This window comes from Chanos chanos, chromosome 1 (assembly GCF_902362185.1).
Source record: "Chanos chanos chromosome 1, fChaCha1.1, whole genome shotgun sequence".
Classification (NCBI taxonomy): Eukaryota; Metazoa; Chordata; class Actinopteri; order Gonorynchiformes; family Chanidae; genus Chanos; species Chanos chanos.
The window spans coordinates 60,079,889-60,095,896 of NC_044495.1; the positions used below are offsets into that span (position 1 = coordinate 60,079,889).

The 16,008-nt window shown below is 43.3% G+C and overlaps 1 protein-coding gene across 1 annotated transcript in view; it reads right to left on the reverse strand.

The window, feature by feature from the left end:
* Positions 1-11,750, reverse strand: part of pcsk5b (proprotein convertase subtilisin/kexin type 5b) — a 54,459-nt gene extending 42,709 nt beyond the window's left edge. The window contains exons 1-5 of the mRNA XM_030766530.1: positions 11,244-11,750; positions 6,683-6,787; positions 5,672-5,815; positions 4,035-4,178; positions 3,361-3,437 (exon numbers count right to left, since the gene is read on the reverse strand). Of these exons, the coding sequence (XP_030622390.1) occupies positions 3,361-3,437; positions 4,035-4,178; positions 5,672-5,815; positions 6,683-6,787; positions 11,244-11,423 (650 nt within the window). The 5' untranslated portion in view covers positions 11,424-11,750. The remainder of the gene's footprint in view (positions 1-3,360; positions 3,438-4,034; positions 4,179-5,671; positions 5,816-6,682; positions 6,788-11,243) is intronic.
* Between the last annotated feature and the right edge of the window lie 4,258 nt (positions 11,751-16,008).

Sequence of the window (16,008 nt, forward strand, 5' to 3'; positions counted from 1 at the left end):
GATTCACTTCTAAAGTTAATAAATGCTTTTTTTTTTTTTTTTTATCCTCATATTTTCAGTATTCCATAGGCAGCGTAATCCGTTTAAAATTCTGAGGTAAAATAACAGACAAAAAGAAAATGATCTGTGAATTCTTTAACTCTGGTGCCCTTGTTTCTCACAGCGTCTGCAGGAGGAATAAAAGTCAATGGGAGACACAGGCGCGCGCACACACACACACACACACACACACACACAGACTCATCTTAGTCAGCACTCCTCTGCTTAACAAAATTCTCAGTAACTGTTTACGCAGGAAGATGCTTCACTCAACATGCAGTTGATTCCATTTGATGGACGTGTAGAAGGAACAGATTAAAAAAAGAAAAAAAAAAAAGAAAATACATACATACATACATACATACAACATACAAGTCCTGTCAGAGGCAGGACAGGAAATGACACACCCAAACCCAGACTGAAGAGAAAATCAGAGATCGCAACAAAGAAGTCTTATTTCGCCAACACACAACGAAGAAGACAGACAGACAATTAAAATAAATAACATAACATACCAGAATGTTACACTTAATTCTAGAACACCAGAAAACTAGTATCTGACTGCCTAAGCAAAAACTGGAGAGAGAACTAAATATGTTAGGGTGCTTTAAAATACTTGGCTATCATTTCCTAAGTGTAGCTGCTCTCTCCCACCAATGAGCAGAGCTTCGTCTGAACTTCGCCTGTCTTTCAAAAAAGAAAAAAGGAATGAAAAGAAATGAAAGGATTTAAGAGAAGAGATTTGAAAAAGGAGTCCATCCAAGACAGAACGCAGAGAGACTCTTGAGGATCTCGGTGTGCGGAAGCGTGCTTGGACCTGCTGAATTTTTAAGCGTGAACGAATCCGTGCGTTGCCAGAGGAGAAACGCCCCCCCGCGCCCCCCCCATGTCTTTCTTCTTTTTTTTCTCCTGGTTTTAGAAGGTGGGAGATTGAACTTTTAAGAAGACGGGGGGGAGAAGAACAGAACTTTGCTGGGGGGGTTTTTTAACAGGAGACTCAGTGAATGAGTTTCCATCTATTCACAACTCACAGTAACTTCACACAAGTGCCCATGGTGAAACATGCACTATTTTACTTCGGGATACGTTCCTCACGGATTCAGACGCAGGCCGTCCTGTATCGACGGACGTCCTGACACACCCTTGATCTGCCACAGGATCTGAGGGGTCAGTTACGGTGAGAAAATCAGGCTGACACCTGGAGGGTTATGTGTTGAAACCCCAAATGCAAAAGATCACTGTTTGCCCCTGAACCGGGCAGCCTTAAGCTCCTCGGCCTCCCTGAGAAGGTCAGGCATCAGATAGACAGTCTACGTTTGTCTGGACGACCGAATCAGCCAAACAGACTAATACAAACATGCCGGCAAGTCAAGCAGATCAGACCAAGATTTCAACAAGTTAACCAACCAGCTGTACCACAGCTCATGAGCTAGGACAATATGTTCCGTGATGAGGCGACTGCGGGGTCAAATCCCGATCTAAGCGGCAGCGAGAGACTAATCTAGGGTGAGGGAAGAGGAAGCTGGCCGAAAGGATCCGGTCCGAACTCGATAAGGCCGCGCCCGTGAGCTAAGCGCTTCACCCCAAATCACCTCAGAGGTGCTGCACCACGGACAAATCTCCTTACCCTTCAAACCTGTCCCGTCAACAGGCGTGTCGATGTCACGACACCGTGTTCGGTCGTTTGTACAGGCACTCACACACAGCATCGGTGCGGTGTTCGCAGGGCCAAATCAGCCACTGCCACTGTTTTAATCCAATGGAAAAAAAACTTCTCTCTGGATTCCCCGCCCCCCCACTCCCCCTCCCACTCCCACTTCCTTCTTAATATTTGGAAATGATTTTATACATTCCTGAAAATCTCACCGCTGTGAGAAAACGATAACGTCTCCTCCGATTTTTCGCGTCCTGACGTGTGAGACGAGACTCATCGGGCCAACCAGAGAACGGGCGAAATGACGATTCGCCCAACACACGCCATTTTTCCAGGCTCTTTGCAACTCAGAGCTACGAGTTAAAACAAAACGGCGCTTTCTTAGATTTCCTTTGATTCTCTGATCTGACAGGCCCTTCGTCTTTTCGTTTGTTCATCCATTCATCCATCTATTAATTCACTCACTCATTCATTCATTCATTCACTCAGTATTTGGCTAGTCAGGACTGAATGAAGAATTATAGTTTTCTTTCTTCCTAAATTCACTGTCTCTCCAGGTGACAGATGAATCCACAGAAGAGGAAGAGAGAAACGGGTTAGAGATAGACAGACACAGAAAGAAAGGATACAACACAGACAGAAAAGAAAAACAACAGAAAGGCAGGATTTGGAATCATGAATTCAATAAAAAATCCAGCATTTTTGAGCGTCTGACAAAAAAAAAAAAAAAAAAAAAAGTCGCTGAGCCAAGGAATACGAAGCATTTGCCAAAGAATTACGAGAGAAGATTCCAGAAACAGTGACAGGTACCTGGCACCGATTCACAGGCTTCACGGCAGAGTGGAAACCACAACAACAAATACACATACACACACACACACACACACACAAACAAATACACACACACACACACACACACAAACAAATACACACACACACACAAACAAATACACACACACACACACACACACACAAACAAATACACACACACACAAACAAATACACACACACAAACAAATACACACACACACAAACAAATACACACACACACAAACAAATACACACACACACAAACACACAAACAAATACACATACACACAAACAAATACACACACACACAAACAAATACACACACACACAAACAAATACACATACACACACACACACACAAACAAATACACACACACACAAACACATGCAGAGGAATTGTGTGAATAGTCACACACACACTCACACATACAGAGAGAGAGGGACAGAGAGAGAGAGAGAGGGACGGAGAGAGAGAGAGAGAGAGAGAGAGAGAGAGAAACAGGGTTTGAAATTAAAACCCAGCCTACCGATCCAAAGCTCGTTAGCTCTGTCAACATTCGCCAGATCGTTTTTCAGTTTATCTTACAGCACACACTCAGACAAAAAAACAAAACAAAACAATAACCCCAGCTATTTAAAAAAAAAAAAAAAAAAAAAAAGAAAGAAACCTGAATATGATTGGAACACTTTTCATACATGTCACTTAGCACGTCATGAAAGCTGCTGTTGTCGCCTGGGAGGCTGAACTGAGTCGCGCGCTAGGTGCGTTCCACACCAAATGAGGTCTAACTCACTCGTAACCATGCGCTAATACCAACGTGTTTACGCTACTCTGGGGTACTGGATGGGCAGCCTACTTGTTCTCGTTGCTTGCATCATATCTGGGCATCGGGTCCATGTCGTTACCATTAACATCATAGCTGGCGTGGGTGTCCTGCGGAGAGAGAGAGAGAGAGAGAGAGAGAGAGAGAGAGAGAGGGAGAAGAAAGACAGGCATATGGAAATGCTCAAAGCTGGGCTGCAGAGGGCTTACAAAGGCCCGCACGTCTTCGGCCAAAAGTGTCTAAATATCTCTTATCGTATTTTTTTAAAGACTTTAAAAGGATAAGTCAACTGGCAGAGCATCAGGGACTGACACAGGAGTGATGTATTTAAGCCTGTTATTTAGGGTAGTAAGAATGTCAAACATATGAAGACTTGGCCTTTTTTTTAAAGCTTTAAGAAATCAAGACACAAATTGTTTTCACAAGTTTTGGAGCGATTAAAAAAAAAAAAAAAGAAAGAAAGAAAGAAAGAAAAAAGAAACTGCTTAAATAATGGCCACAAGTTCCAAGACACACACACACACATACACACACACACACACAAAATTCTGGCTATGAATTGTAAATTACATCATCTATAAACACAAAAGTACAGAACACACGTCCTCACACAGATCTCTGTGTCTCTCACACACACACCACACAGAGAGTGAGAGTGAGAGAGAGAGAGAGAGAGAGAGAGAGAGAGAGAGGAAAAAAAAACTCACATAGTTTTGAATGAGGTCAGGATGGTTCCTTTCGATGCCGTCGTCGAGGATGGTGACTACGACGTCTTTCCCCGTGTAACCTCTCTTCCACGCTCCTACGACGTTCATGTCCGACTGGCAGTTGTGAATGTTGTCGTTACAGTGCTGCGAACAGGTAAACAAGGCGCGTTCGGGTAAAGCGTTTCGATGCAAGCGCAGTCTTTTTCTCAGAGGGAAAGACACGCGTCGCCCCCCTGAGAAGAGCCGAGAACAGATGTGGCCGGTTTACGGCGCTTGGAAAAGAAGACATCACCTCGTTGGGAGTCTATTGGTTAACTGAAATCATAGGAAAATATTAATCGAATTTGAAAAGAAAAAAAAAGGGCTCATTTGCTTGGTCCCACAGCGAACATGAAAACAAGGAGTGTAGGAGAGGAGGGAAATGTCCAGGACTCACAGTGAAAGTTTTTCCATCAGAAAATGGTTTAAGTATCGTTTTGATTCATCTCCTTTTCTTTTTTTTTTGTTTAACAGTTTTTAAAAACGGATCACTCTTCACTGTGATTTAAAAACTCCATTCAAACAATCACAGATTCTTCAAATAAGTTTGTTTTGTGAAACTTTTTAAATGTGCTCAAATTCAATACAAAATGACAGAAACCTAGGGCTTAGTGTCCCTCAACCGAAACTCAAGCAGGTAGATTTTCACCTGAAGAGCAAGTTCAATTAAACACAGCCTCTTTAAAGCTTTGCTTCCAACATCAGCCGAATGGATGCATCCAGGTCAAAGTGTCTGTGTTATCTAAGCTACATTAACCATTGACAGAGCTGAGTCTCTCTCTCTCTCTCTCTCTCTCTCTCTCTCACACACACACACACACTGCCTTGAACCTCTGAATCTGTTTTTGTCTTGCGTTAGTTGTTTGTTACCCTTCATTTCTTTCTATAATAACATGTGTATTACACTGTAATTACCATGTTAGTACAAACTGTTGTAGCTGTATTTATTAAATTAAGACATACAGTTAGAAACTAACCACTTAAAGAAATATTTTCGTTAAATACTCTGTTGACATTGCCATGTGATTGGCCAGTTCCTCCACATTCCGTGGGAATACGTTGCCATTAGATACAGTATAATATCAGTTGTTTTTGGCAAAACAAAGAATGTTCTCCAGTTAATGACATCACAATGAAATCATCTTTTTCAAAACAAAGCCTATAGATTCTGTCCGAACAGCTCCCTAGTGTGTACTGACCCACTCAGAGTGCAAGTACAGTCTGTCTTTTTGACCTTCTATGCCACTGACATTTCTGCCTGCTGTAAAAAAAAAAAACAAGAGAATGTTTGCACATCCACCACAAAGCTAATGGACAATGTCCCCCAAAACATGATCAAAGGTAACCCCCCACCCTCCACCCCCCAACCCTACCCCACCCCCAAAACTCTCTCACAGAAATCACTGTGGTATACTGCATTTTCACGGTGTCTGAAGAAAATCTAGCAGCTAATTATCAGTGTGAGATCAAACCAAATACATTTCATTTGAGCGAACAGGTAAAGTCCCTCCTGGCTGCGTCCGAACACTGACGGCGTATCCCCGATGACGCCCGTCGGGCTTGGCTTTGCGGGACTGAGGGAGTGAAGGAGTACTTACTATGTACCACATGCTGGTCCATTTGGCATCGTTGAAGTAGATGGACTGCGTGGAGCCGGACTGGGCAGCGCCTGAGAGAGGAGCCATGGGTTTGTAATCTCGCTTGATCCTCCTTTTCACCACCTGCTGCTGGATCCACTCCACCTGAAGAGGAGGAGGAGGAGGAGGAAGGTTGGGGAGAGAGAGTCAGTAACGTCCACAGAGGCCAACTCTTAAGAGAACTGTTTACGCGATCCATGAATGTGCTCCCTATAGCGGGGTTTAAAAGTTCAGCAAAGCCTCAAATAATTATACTGAGAGAGAGAGAGAGAGAGAGAGAGAGAGAGAGATGTTGGTATACTGAGTGATAATTGGACGGCAATAAGCCAAGGGAATTTTTTTTAGCCATTTTCCACTTTTTTTTTTTTTTTGTATAATTATCATAATGGCCTCACAAACTGCACACACTGACAACTCAACAGCCATCTCTCAAAAGTCTGGCGTCTATAAGAACTGTTCTACGCTTGCCAAGGGACTAACTCCTGTTCCCTGATCAGAAAGGAAAAGATTTTGGTGCCTCCGTTGAGGAAGTGTGTGTCAGGGAAAGACAGAGAGAGAGAGAGAGAGAGAGAGAGAGAGAGAAAACGCCAAATCCTAAAAGAATTGGATATACTGGACGGAGTAATCTCCCGTTTCTTGATCTCGACGTAATGTGAGTTCCACAGAAAAGCAGAGAAACCACTTTGAAGATGCGACTGAACTTCTCAGACAGACGATGATCTAAGCGGACTCTGATCTGTATTTAAAGTCTGTTTCTCAAGCAGGACACATCATTGTAAACAATGTTATCAGGTATCACAACATCTATATGGGCTTCTCTTTGTACTCTTTCTTTTTCCACGAATTGTTGATAGAATCCTGACTCGTATATACAGGTGGTTTGTACTAAACGGGGAAAAAAAAGAAAAAAAAAGAAAAAAAAGAAAAACAGAACACGGTATATAGGGGAAGGTTGTCGTAGCAACAGCTGACCTTTGGCTCCATGGAGATAAAGCTCTGGGTTCCGCGGCTGGAGATGGTGGACCTTTTTATCGTCCGACTGTGGTAGAAATGGTAGTAGTCCTTTAAATCGCCAATCTGCAAGGAAACCAGAGATGCCAGTTTAAGACAAAACACACACACACACACACACAAATACAAGACGATCAAAGCTTCAACAAGTGTTGGAAAAATTTTCTACGTGACAAAAAGACAAACAAATGGTGTCACTGAGACCATGTTAAATTTTTCATATTGGGCTCATGGCCTTTTAGACCAGCTCAAGCTACGACATTAATTATGTAGTGATTCTCCTGACTGGGGAGGAAACCCCCCCCCCCCCCCGACTCTATTACTCCTATCAGTTTTCAGGAGAGGGAAATGTGGTTTGTTAGTCAAACAAACACCAAACGTCCATCACGGGTCCCTGGTGGTTACCAGAGAACGTCACATACTCAGCACTCACTCATGGCATGTAGCACTGCTACGATTATGTGGACCAAGCTACAAAAATCCACCTCACAGAGCAAGCGGGTGTAGTAAAAACTGACGAAAAGTGTGTGTTGGAGCGTCGAACAAGTTGTATAAATACTGACTGACGAAATCCGAAAAGCTTTGAACGAAGTAAAGTTTGGCAGAAGTGGGTGTAAACGTACAACATAAAAGACTAAAAAAAAAAAAAAAAAGAAATACAAAAGAAGGATTTTGTGAAGCCTCATCAGACCAGCTGTGGATTTTTCTGGACATGTCTGTCTGAGCTGCTGACTTAGAAAACATCCAAATCCGACTCGTCCACAGTTAGGGCTTTAGAAGCTGTAATGTTTCAGATCATTCTTACACATCGGGGGTTTTTTTGCTTTGTTTTTTTTTGCCTTTTTCTTTTTTCCCCTCCATGACTCTGACAGACTCCGCTGACAGTCATTCTCAGACGTTTGAGCAAAAAGACTATTTTTAAACACCATCCCATTCACCCTGCTTAGACTCAGGACACTCTTAAACGACATTTTTAGTGACTGCAGTCGGGAGAGAAGTCTCAGCGCATCCCATCCTAGAGGACTGGACTCTGTGGAGATTTTTTTTTTTTTTTTTTGCTGAAAAACAAGCTCCCAAAACTTTTAAACAGAAACAGGTGAAATGAAGGCAAAGGTTCAGGACATATCCAACGTAAGCTCGTAGAAGGACAAACACACACACACGCGCTCATGTACACATACACACACACCTGAATGTACACACACACACACACACACACACATACACACGCACACACAGTGGGAAATTGATTGTACACAAGTTCAGAGGACAAAGGTTGTGTTTTACTGTTCATAAATGATCACTCAAAATGGAGTCGGAGTCATTGCTGAAACGGATCAACACACACACACACACACACACACACACACACACACACACACACAAAAGGCTTTTTCTTCTGACTATAAACCCAAACTTGACATATTTCAGTCTAAACGTCTAATCCACAGCGATCTTTTTCACTGGTGACCCTTTTTCCTCCCCCGTTGACGTCGGCACAGAAATGTATATTTTCACATGGCAGGTACGTGAGATTTTTTTGCTGAACGACGTTGACGGATGGGACCTGGAAGCATCCAGCTCAACATACCAGACTGACCTCTTGACCCTATCACCCCGGCGAGATATCTTGCCGTCTCAGCAGATGTACTAACACTCGACAGCACAGCACATTCATTCAGGCACACAGACACACACACACACACACACACACACGCACACACACAACTGCACACACACACACACACACACCACTTATTTAAACCCATTATAAAGACAGACCACAGCATGATAGGCAGTGTTCTGGAGAAGGCCGTCGACGTGACGACTGTGTCAGAGTTAGGAAGTAACAGGATGGCGGCGTACTGTCTTTCATCCACATATTCACACTCTCATCACAGATATCCGTGTTTCAGTCAGACAGAACATTTCAGGAAAAAGCTGAAAAAACTGGGACACTTGTTTGTGTGCTCATAAGTAAGTTAACATACAGACACTCAGTACTTGTCCTTGACTGGTGTCTGAATATCTGTGTGTGTGTGTGTGTGCGCGTGTGTGTACGTGTGTGTGCGTGTACGTATGTGTGCGTGCGTGTGTGTACGTGTGTGTACATGTGTGTGTGTGTGTGCGTGCGTGCGTGTACGTATGTGTGCGTGCGTGCATGTGTGTGTGTACGTGTGTGTGTGTGCGCGCGTGCGTGTACGTGTGTGTGCGTGCGTGCGTGCGTGCGTGCGTGTACGTATGTGTGCGTGCGTGCGTGCGTGCGTGCACGTATGTGTGCGTGCGTGCATGTGTGTGTGTACGTGTGTGTGTGTGCGCGCGTGCGTGTACGTGTGTGTGCGTGCGTGCGTGCGTGCGTGTACGTATGTGTGCGTGCGTGCGTGCGTGCGTGTACGTATGTGTGCGTGTGTGTGTGCGTGTGTGTCTGGCGCAATATGCCTCTACAGGAGCCTTCCTCAGCAAGTTCTCACAGGCCAACCACAAACACGTCTCCTTATCTTCCACAGGCATAATTATTGACTTCAGAAATGACACTGTATCACAGAACCATGTAGGGCAGGTGGGAAGAGCGCCTCTACATGATAAAGTGGCCAGAGGAGACAGCAGCTCACCTCAGAGGCTTTCTGTTTTATTCCTTGCAGAGGAATCACAACAGTTCTTTTAAATGAAGTCACACCACTGCAACCTATTTACAAAAAAAAACATTTTGAAAGACTTTTGAGGAGTCATCTGAAACGGGATTGTTCTGAAATCAATGTGCATTTCGGGTGGAAGGTTGCACACGCAAATACCAAAAACAAAAAAGAAATAAAAAAAAAGAAGAAGAAGAAGAAGAAAAAGAGCGGACACATTGTCCCAAATATCAAACAGTCAGAGTTCTCGACTGGCGTCCACTTTTCCCATAAACTCTTAAAACATAATGAAAATGACAACGTGAAAATGACCGCATGGAACCAATCTGCTGTAGATGTGGTGAACTCACATAGCTCGCAATAAAAACCTTAGAACAACACAGCTATGTTTCTATGGATATTTTTCATATAACTCAGTTCTCTCTTACTCCTCTGTAACTCAGCCCGTTTGTGTGGTTAACCATGACTTTGTTATTCTGTTTAATTCCTGTCCTCACAGTCAGCAACCAAAACAGATTCCCAAATTTCCTCCTCTTACTGCTCCCTTTCGCCAAACTGCCTGTTCCAAGAAGTGTCTGAGAGGTGCGGTGGACTTTTTCACATTTCCGTGATTCATCCGATAGTGTTCCTTAAGCACTTTTTCCCCCTGACCTTCACCTGATCTAAACATCTCTACTGCTCTTTCCTTAAGCTGTTTTGACAGCTCTTCCGTTTCTCGAGGTCTGTCCATACAGAAGCGACATCGAGACAGGTGCATTCATTGGCAGGTGTATTCTAAGGGTATGCCCTACCACCCCAGCGTCTCAGAGGGCAGACAGTACCATGTCCTTGTGATGTGGCCTGTCCTGAGGCGAAATACATTGACTGTAATTTGACCTGGTTTGTCTAATCAGACTCAGTCAATGAGAAGATGACCTGATGAATAGCATCCTTGTTTTGACCCGCTATTTTTCTCGATTTCAAAGTAGGACTTCACACTAAATGCCTGTTTTCAGAGATCTTATAAACCTCTGGAACGGCTACCTTACTTCAAGTCAAGTCTTTCCTGAGTGTTAAAAAGTGGGTTATTTTACCACGGTTGGTGTATAGGAATAACAAGTGTTCACATATTCACATATTTCAAGTGAAGAGCTCGTGAATCTATGGTCTCCTGGTGCATCTTGGTTAAACTAAGGGGGCTACGTCTTCGGTACATCCACCCGTTTCCGAATGTTTGCGAAATACTTAGGTCCCAGCGATGAGACACTCTGCTAAAACTATTCACTATTCCCGATCATTCCACTTGACTTCCATCTTCAGTCCCATCGAACATTCCCTCCACAGACTAACCACCGCCAGAGATAGCTCTGTTTCGATCAAAACACCTGTCGTTCCGATAATAATAATAATAATAATAATAATAATAATAAAAATAAACTGAGTCTTGTTTGATCATTGATTTTTTTTCCCGGGTGCGGTTGAGTAAGCCATGTGATCAGATAAGAAGACTCTGAGGATAAGCACTACCGAGCGTTGGAATGTCGGTTGTGCCCTCTCGCACCGGTAAAGCGGCCGCACATGGGGAAGAGCCCGGGTCGTCAACACATTGTTACAAAGTGTCGGAAACTTTCTGGAGGGGGGGGGGGGGGGCGTTGGGGAAAGATGGGGTAGCGGTAGGCGCCTGTGAAGAAGTCCAAGCTTAACTAACCTTGACGTTTGAACTTCAGTCACTTCCACGAATGTGTATTTAACACTAATTAGACTGAGAAGAGCAGTTACAACTTACAAAATAGTTGTAATAGTTGTAACACGTTTGAATGAGGAAAATATGTAAAGAGAAAAAAAAAACAAACACACACACACACACACAAACCTACATTTCGCGACGTATCATCGGGGGATACACTCACCTGGCCCATGTTTTTATATCCATATTTGCTGGCTATCCGATCAGCAAACTCGGGTCCCCCAGTTATCCGCACAGCCCAATGGTTGGTGTAAATCCGAGCCTTGCACGGGGGAGACGTAAAGCCAAGCCACAGCGCCAGGACGCAAAGCAAGCCTCCTCTCAAAGCACCGTTCAAAATCATCTTTCGCACACTTCCCCCCGAAGCTCCTCGACTCCCACACCTCCAGTTAAGAAAACAACCAAACTTCGCCTCGCCACGGAATACCAATTCTCATGGAACCGTTCGACTGACCTCCACATATACTCAAAAGAGGGGGAAACGAAACGCGAGCTTGATAGAAGCTTCCGAACGGCTCTGATGTGTTTTCAGCGTGCCGTACATGGAGAGTTGGAAGTTCGTGTTTCCCTCGGCCGTGCTCCGTCGCGACGGAGGGATAAGTCTATTTGCACTGCTTTGGTTGATTTGTTCCTCCAAGACGGTGCTGCTGGTTCTCCCTTTTTTTTTAAAGTGGTGATATGGCTAGAGCGCCTCCCTCAAATAACTAGCGACACTCAGGAGAGAGTATGAACAACGTACCCGTGGGGATACCCGGACTCCGCAGGGTCTTAAAGACACACTCTGTTTGGTCAGCAAAGAACATGCTATTAAACTGAAAGTACAGAGCATTACACCATCACAAATTAACTGATAGAATGCTTTTCCAGTCTTAAAATCGCGCTGACTCTGAAACTGGCTTATTTTTGACAAGTTAAATGTTGTGTTACATTTATAGGCATTGGTGATATTTTTCAAATGAGATTATTAGAAATGAAGTGTTTGTCTTTTAAATCCTTTATAAAACTGTACTGAATGCAATTCTGAGGCAATAGCTTACTGTTCGTTGAGAAAGTTTGATAGTTTTTCTGAGAGATTATTATGAGGTTAGCGTAAAAAACAGCTGAGGAATTGCCACAACTCTGGAATGCGCCTTATTCGGGAGCAGATCTCTATAGCTAACTGAACGTCAAAATCCAGACTTTGACCCTCAAACCTGTTGACTAACCTGTTAACTCTCTCTCTCTCTCTGTGACGAAAAGACAGCACAAATGGCCTAATTGCTTTGAGAGGTGGTTAGGAGTTTAAGGGCCTTAAACTTGCCCTTTGGACCGTTACGACCCGTAGCTACAGTTTTTTAGTTAGTTAGGTTGTTTATTTGGGGTCTAAATTTAAAACTTGAATCATTTATTGCTGCATTGGCCTACTATCAGCCCTCATGCGAATCCTTCTGGGTGGGGGGCACATCTGGGGGGGGGGGTCATTGAACTGCTTAACTATTCCCGTCACAAACATCCGGACTTTGCTATATATGGAGCCAGTCCCTGTGCATGGTTTTGATGGCATCATTATGTGTCTGAGCGTTCCGCGTCAGACCGATTCATTTATTGATTGATTGATCTTTGTTTTGGTAGCAGTTGCCCAGATACCCCTTTAACACTCCAGAGTCGGCTCACACAGCGTGCCCTGTTCCGTTTCGAATACAAGTGCGAATCAGCATAATTGCACTAATTACGGCCAATTTCTCAGTGAATGGGACCGCTGTCAAATCTAACAACAAACGCAGGACAAGAATATCTCACGGTCTTTATAAACGAGATGAAAGACAGGAAAACACCCCGTGACCACAAGCTATTCAGCGCTAGAGCTGTTCTGTGATTTAAAGCGCCGAGGGGGGAGAGAGAGAGAGAGAGAGAGAGAGAGAGGGCGAAAGAAAAAAGAAAAAAAGAAGAAGAAGAAAAAACAGGCGATGATTTCACAGCAAAATCAACTACCCAACTCACGGAGAACGGGTCCTCTTTTCATTGCGTCGCTTCACTACTGGGGGGGGGGTCGCAAATTCCGCATGACAGCCATTCCTCTTTGAGCCGAGCTCACCCCTGAATTGTCTTTGTGGAGAAGTATCTGAGAACGCTTGGAAGTGACAACAAGCATTCCCCCCACATTCCTGAGTACATTCCTGCGTAACGCTGAAACTCGAAGTTAACAGCATCGGCTTTATTCACCAAAATAACCACAGACATTTACAACGATAAACTGACACATTAAAAAAAAAAACAACAGCAATAACTTCAAACAGGAAACCTACACAAATTTCTTCAAAAGTGCCAAACACCTAAATATAGGCTATCAGCCTACTATATATTATACCATATATCAACCTGTCATATATTCCCTCAAAAGAGATGGGCAAAAGCTAGTACAGGCTATTGAAGCCACGTGATCGTATTCTGTTGTTTGTGTGTGTGTGTGTGTGTGTGTGTGTGTGTGAGTGTACAAGATTAATTCCGCGGGCTGCTCTCTTACACTCTTCAACAGTTCCTGAAGCTAAGCTACAGTAGGATACTGGACACTTTGTTAGACATCATTAAGTCCTACGGATTGCCCGAAATGTGTCCATAAAGTTGGGCTATGATCTCATCTAATGTGTGCATTGTTTCTATAGTCACGAAGCTGTTATGCTTATTCCATGTAACTGGTGACCCATTTATAATTTGTCAGACGTCAAAAAAGTGTTGTAGGCGGTGAAGTAGCATAGTCTGTTAATACATGCCGGTATTAGTGTGTTTTCTGAACTGTCAGTCAGTATTCAACACCCCGGCAACATTATCTACTGTTTAAGCACTCGGTGCTTTTTAATCAGATGTAGCTTTGTCCTAGCATCACACAGCGCATCGCAAATGACCTGCATGTGTGAGAAGCGACTAGCTGTGGAAAACACTGAGCCCTAATACAATAGAGCCACTGTAGTTCATCCTGGGATCGGCTTGTTGATGACAGGTGACTGCTGGCTTTCTCTTCTATCAAAACTAAGAGGCTTCCAGCCCGCCACAGAGTTAGTTAGGGGTAGCACATTATTGCTTTTACATGTGGAGAGGCGAGTTAGGGTCCTTTTTTTTCCACGCCGGGTCGTCTTTAAGAATAAGTTTTTTGTTTTTTAATGGGAATAAATGCGAATAACTTTTGGACCGTATAGCAAAAACGGCATTTTTGTTTCAAAGCTAATCTGGCCGCTTCGTATTTTCGTATTTTATGTGTGTTGTGTATGAATTTTGTGAAGAGTATAAACCTCAAACTATTCCTAACCTAGTTTGATGTCAGTCGTATTCATTTGCTGCAAGTTATCGTTATTAATTATTAATTTATTTTTCAAAGGATAAGAAGATGAAGAACCTACCAAAATGACTATGGGTTACATTTTCATTAAAACTTTGAGAAACTCTCTCCACTGCAGAACGCTGTGTAGGCCTACGTCTAAGAGAGAGAGAGAGAGAGAAAACATGCATCGTCCGTTGATCTCGTGCGAGTATAATCGGATATAATCCATCTCTCACAGCTCTGAATCCCAAACTTTCATTACATATTTAAGGGCAATCGCCCTTTGCAAAGGATTTATGAATCAATGAATTACGCATAGGTTACACGTTTGATTCAGCGCCTCTCTTCCCACCGCTTTCAACGGGGCGTTCAGGCTCATTCACAGCTCCGGGCTGTCTGAAACGGTCCACACGTGCAGCTGAACATAAGTAATGGGCACGTGTCTTTTATTTAAGCAAACAGCGTCGGGTACGCAGGTGCAAAGGGCATCAAAAACATCCTCTCGTGGACCTTGTTACATGACGACTTGTTGAGTCATTTTGGCATCCTTATGGGATTATTAACGTTTACCGACGGTCTACTGACAGCAATTACAGTTGTTGTAGTTTGTCATGTGACAGGAATATGTCATTTATTCAGCTGTCTCCCAGTTGCATCTCACAATAATACAGACTCAGTGTTCATTTGCTTACAGCCTGCAGTAAATTGAAACCCATAGCTTGATCCTGTAGCATAACCACTGTAATAAGTGATATTAGTTACAGCGTTTTGTCATTTACTTATAACCGTGGCCATAAGGTGTGAGGAAATTTTGCTGTGGAATAAATTTGGTTCCTCGGTTTAGTTAGTATATCACCATAGATTTTGGTCCAGTAACAGTGTGTTATAGGATAAAATTACAATCAAAATGTAAAGATGACTCTGGTGTGCGTATTCCTCTCCTCCTTTCTCTCTCTCTTTTCTCCCTGCTACCCAATAATCCCTTGACAGTTGGCTTTGCCTCGAGGCTACATAAACCGTGCGGAACCGACAGTATCGCGATACTTACACACTGAGCCTTGTTTGTCTAACTTTAATCATAAATTAAGACTGATATAACGCAAACTATGTGAGACATAGTAGTACATAACGCTTTCTTGTTTGTCACAGAGCACTAACTCCATAAGCCACAAATAAACGGTTTAAGAGAGCACACAGTGTGTCACGGTGACTTTTCTCGTCAGCCAATAAACATTAAGGGTTGTTTGTTTAAATTAAATTATATAAATTTATCTTTCAGGAGAGTGGTCTGAAGTTAGTAGTGACAGCTGTTTTAGCGCTGGTCGGTCTGTGACCAAATGAAAAATAAACCTCTTGCTAAGGTGTAAGAGATTCCACCGTCTCATCACTATTTGACCTCGGAAAACCGACGACCTCTAGTGGCAGCGACAAATACAGCTCCAAAAGGGCGTTATACACAGCCATAAAGTCAACGCATGTAAAGAAATACATAGCACCTTATTTCGCAAAAATTAGGACACTTGTTTCAACTCCTTCGTTTTTCTTGTCACGGACAAGTCTTAGATTTCAGAAGGAAACCTGGCCAAACCCAGTTTCAGACTCGTTTTGTCTTTTCATAGTCTCCCATCCTGTC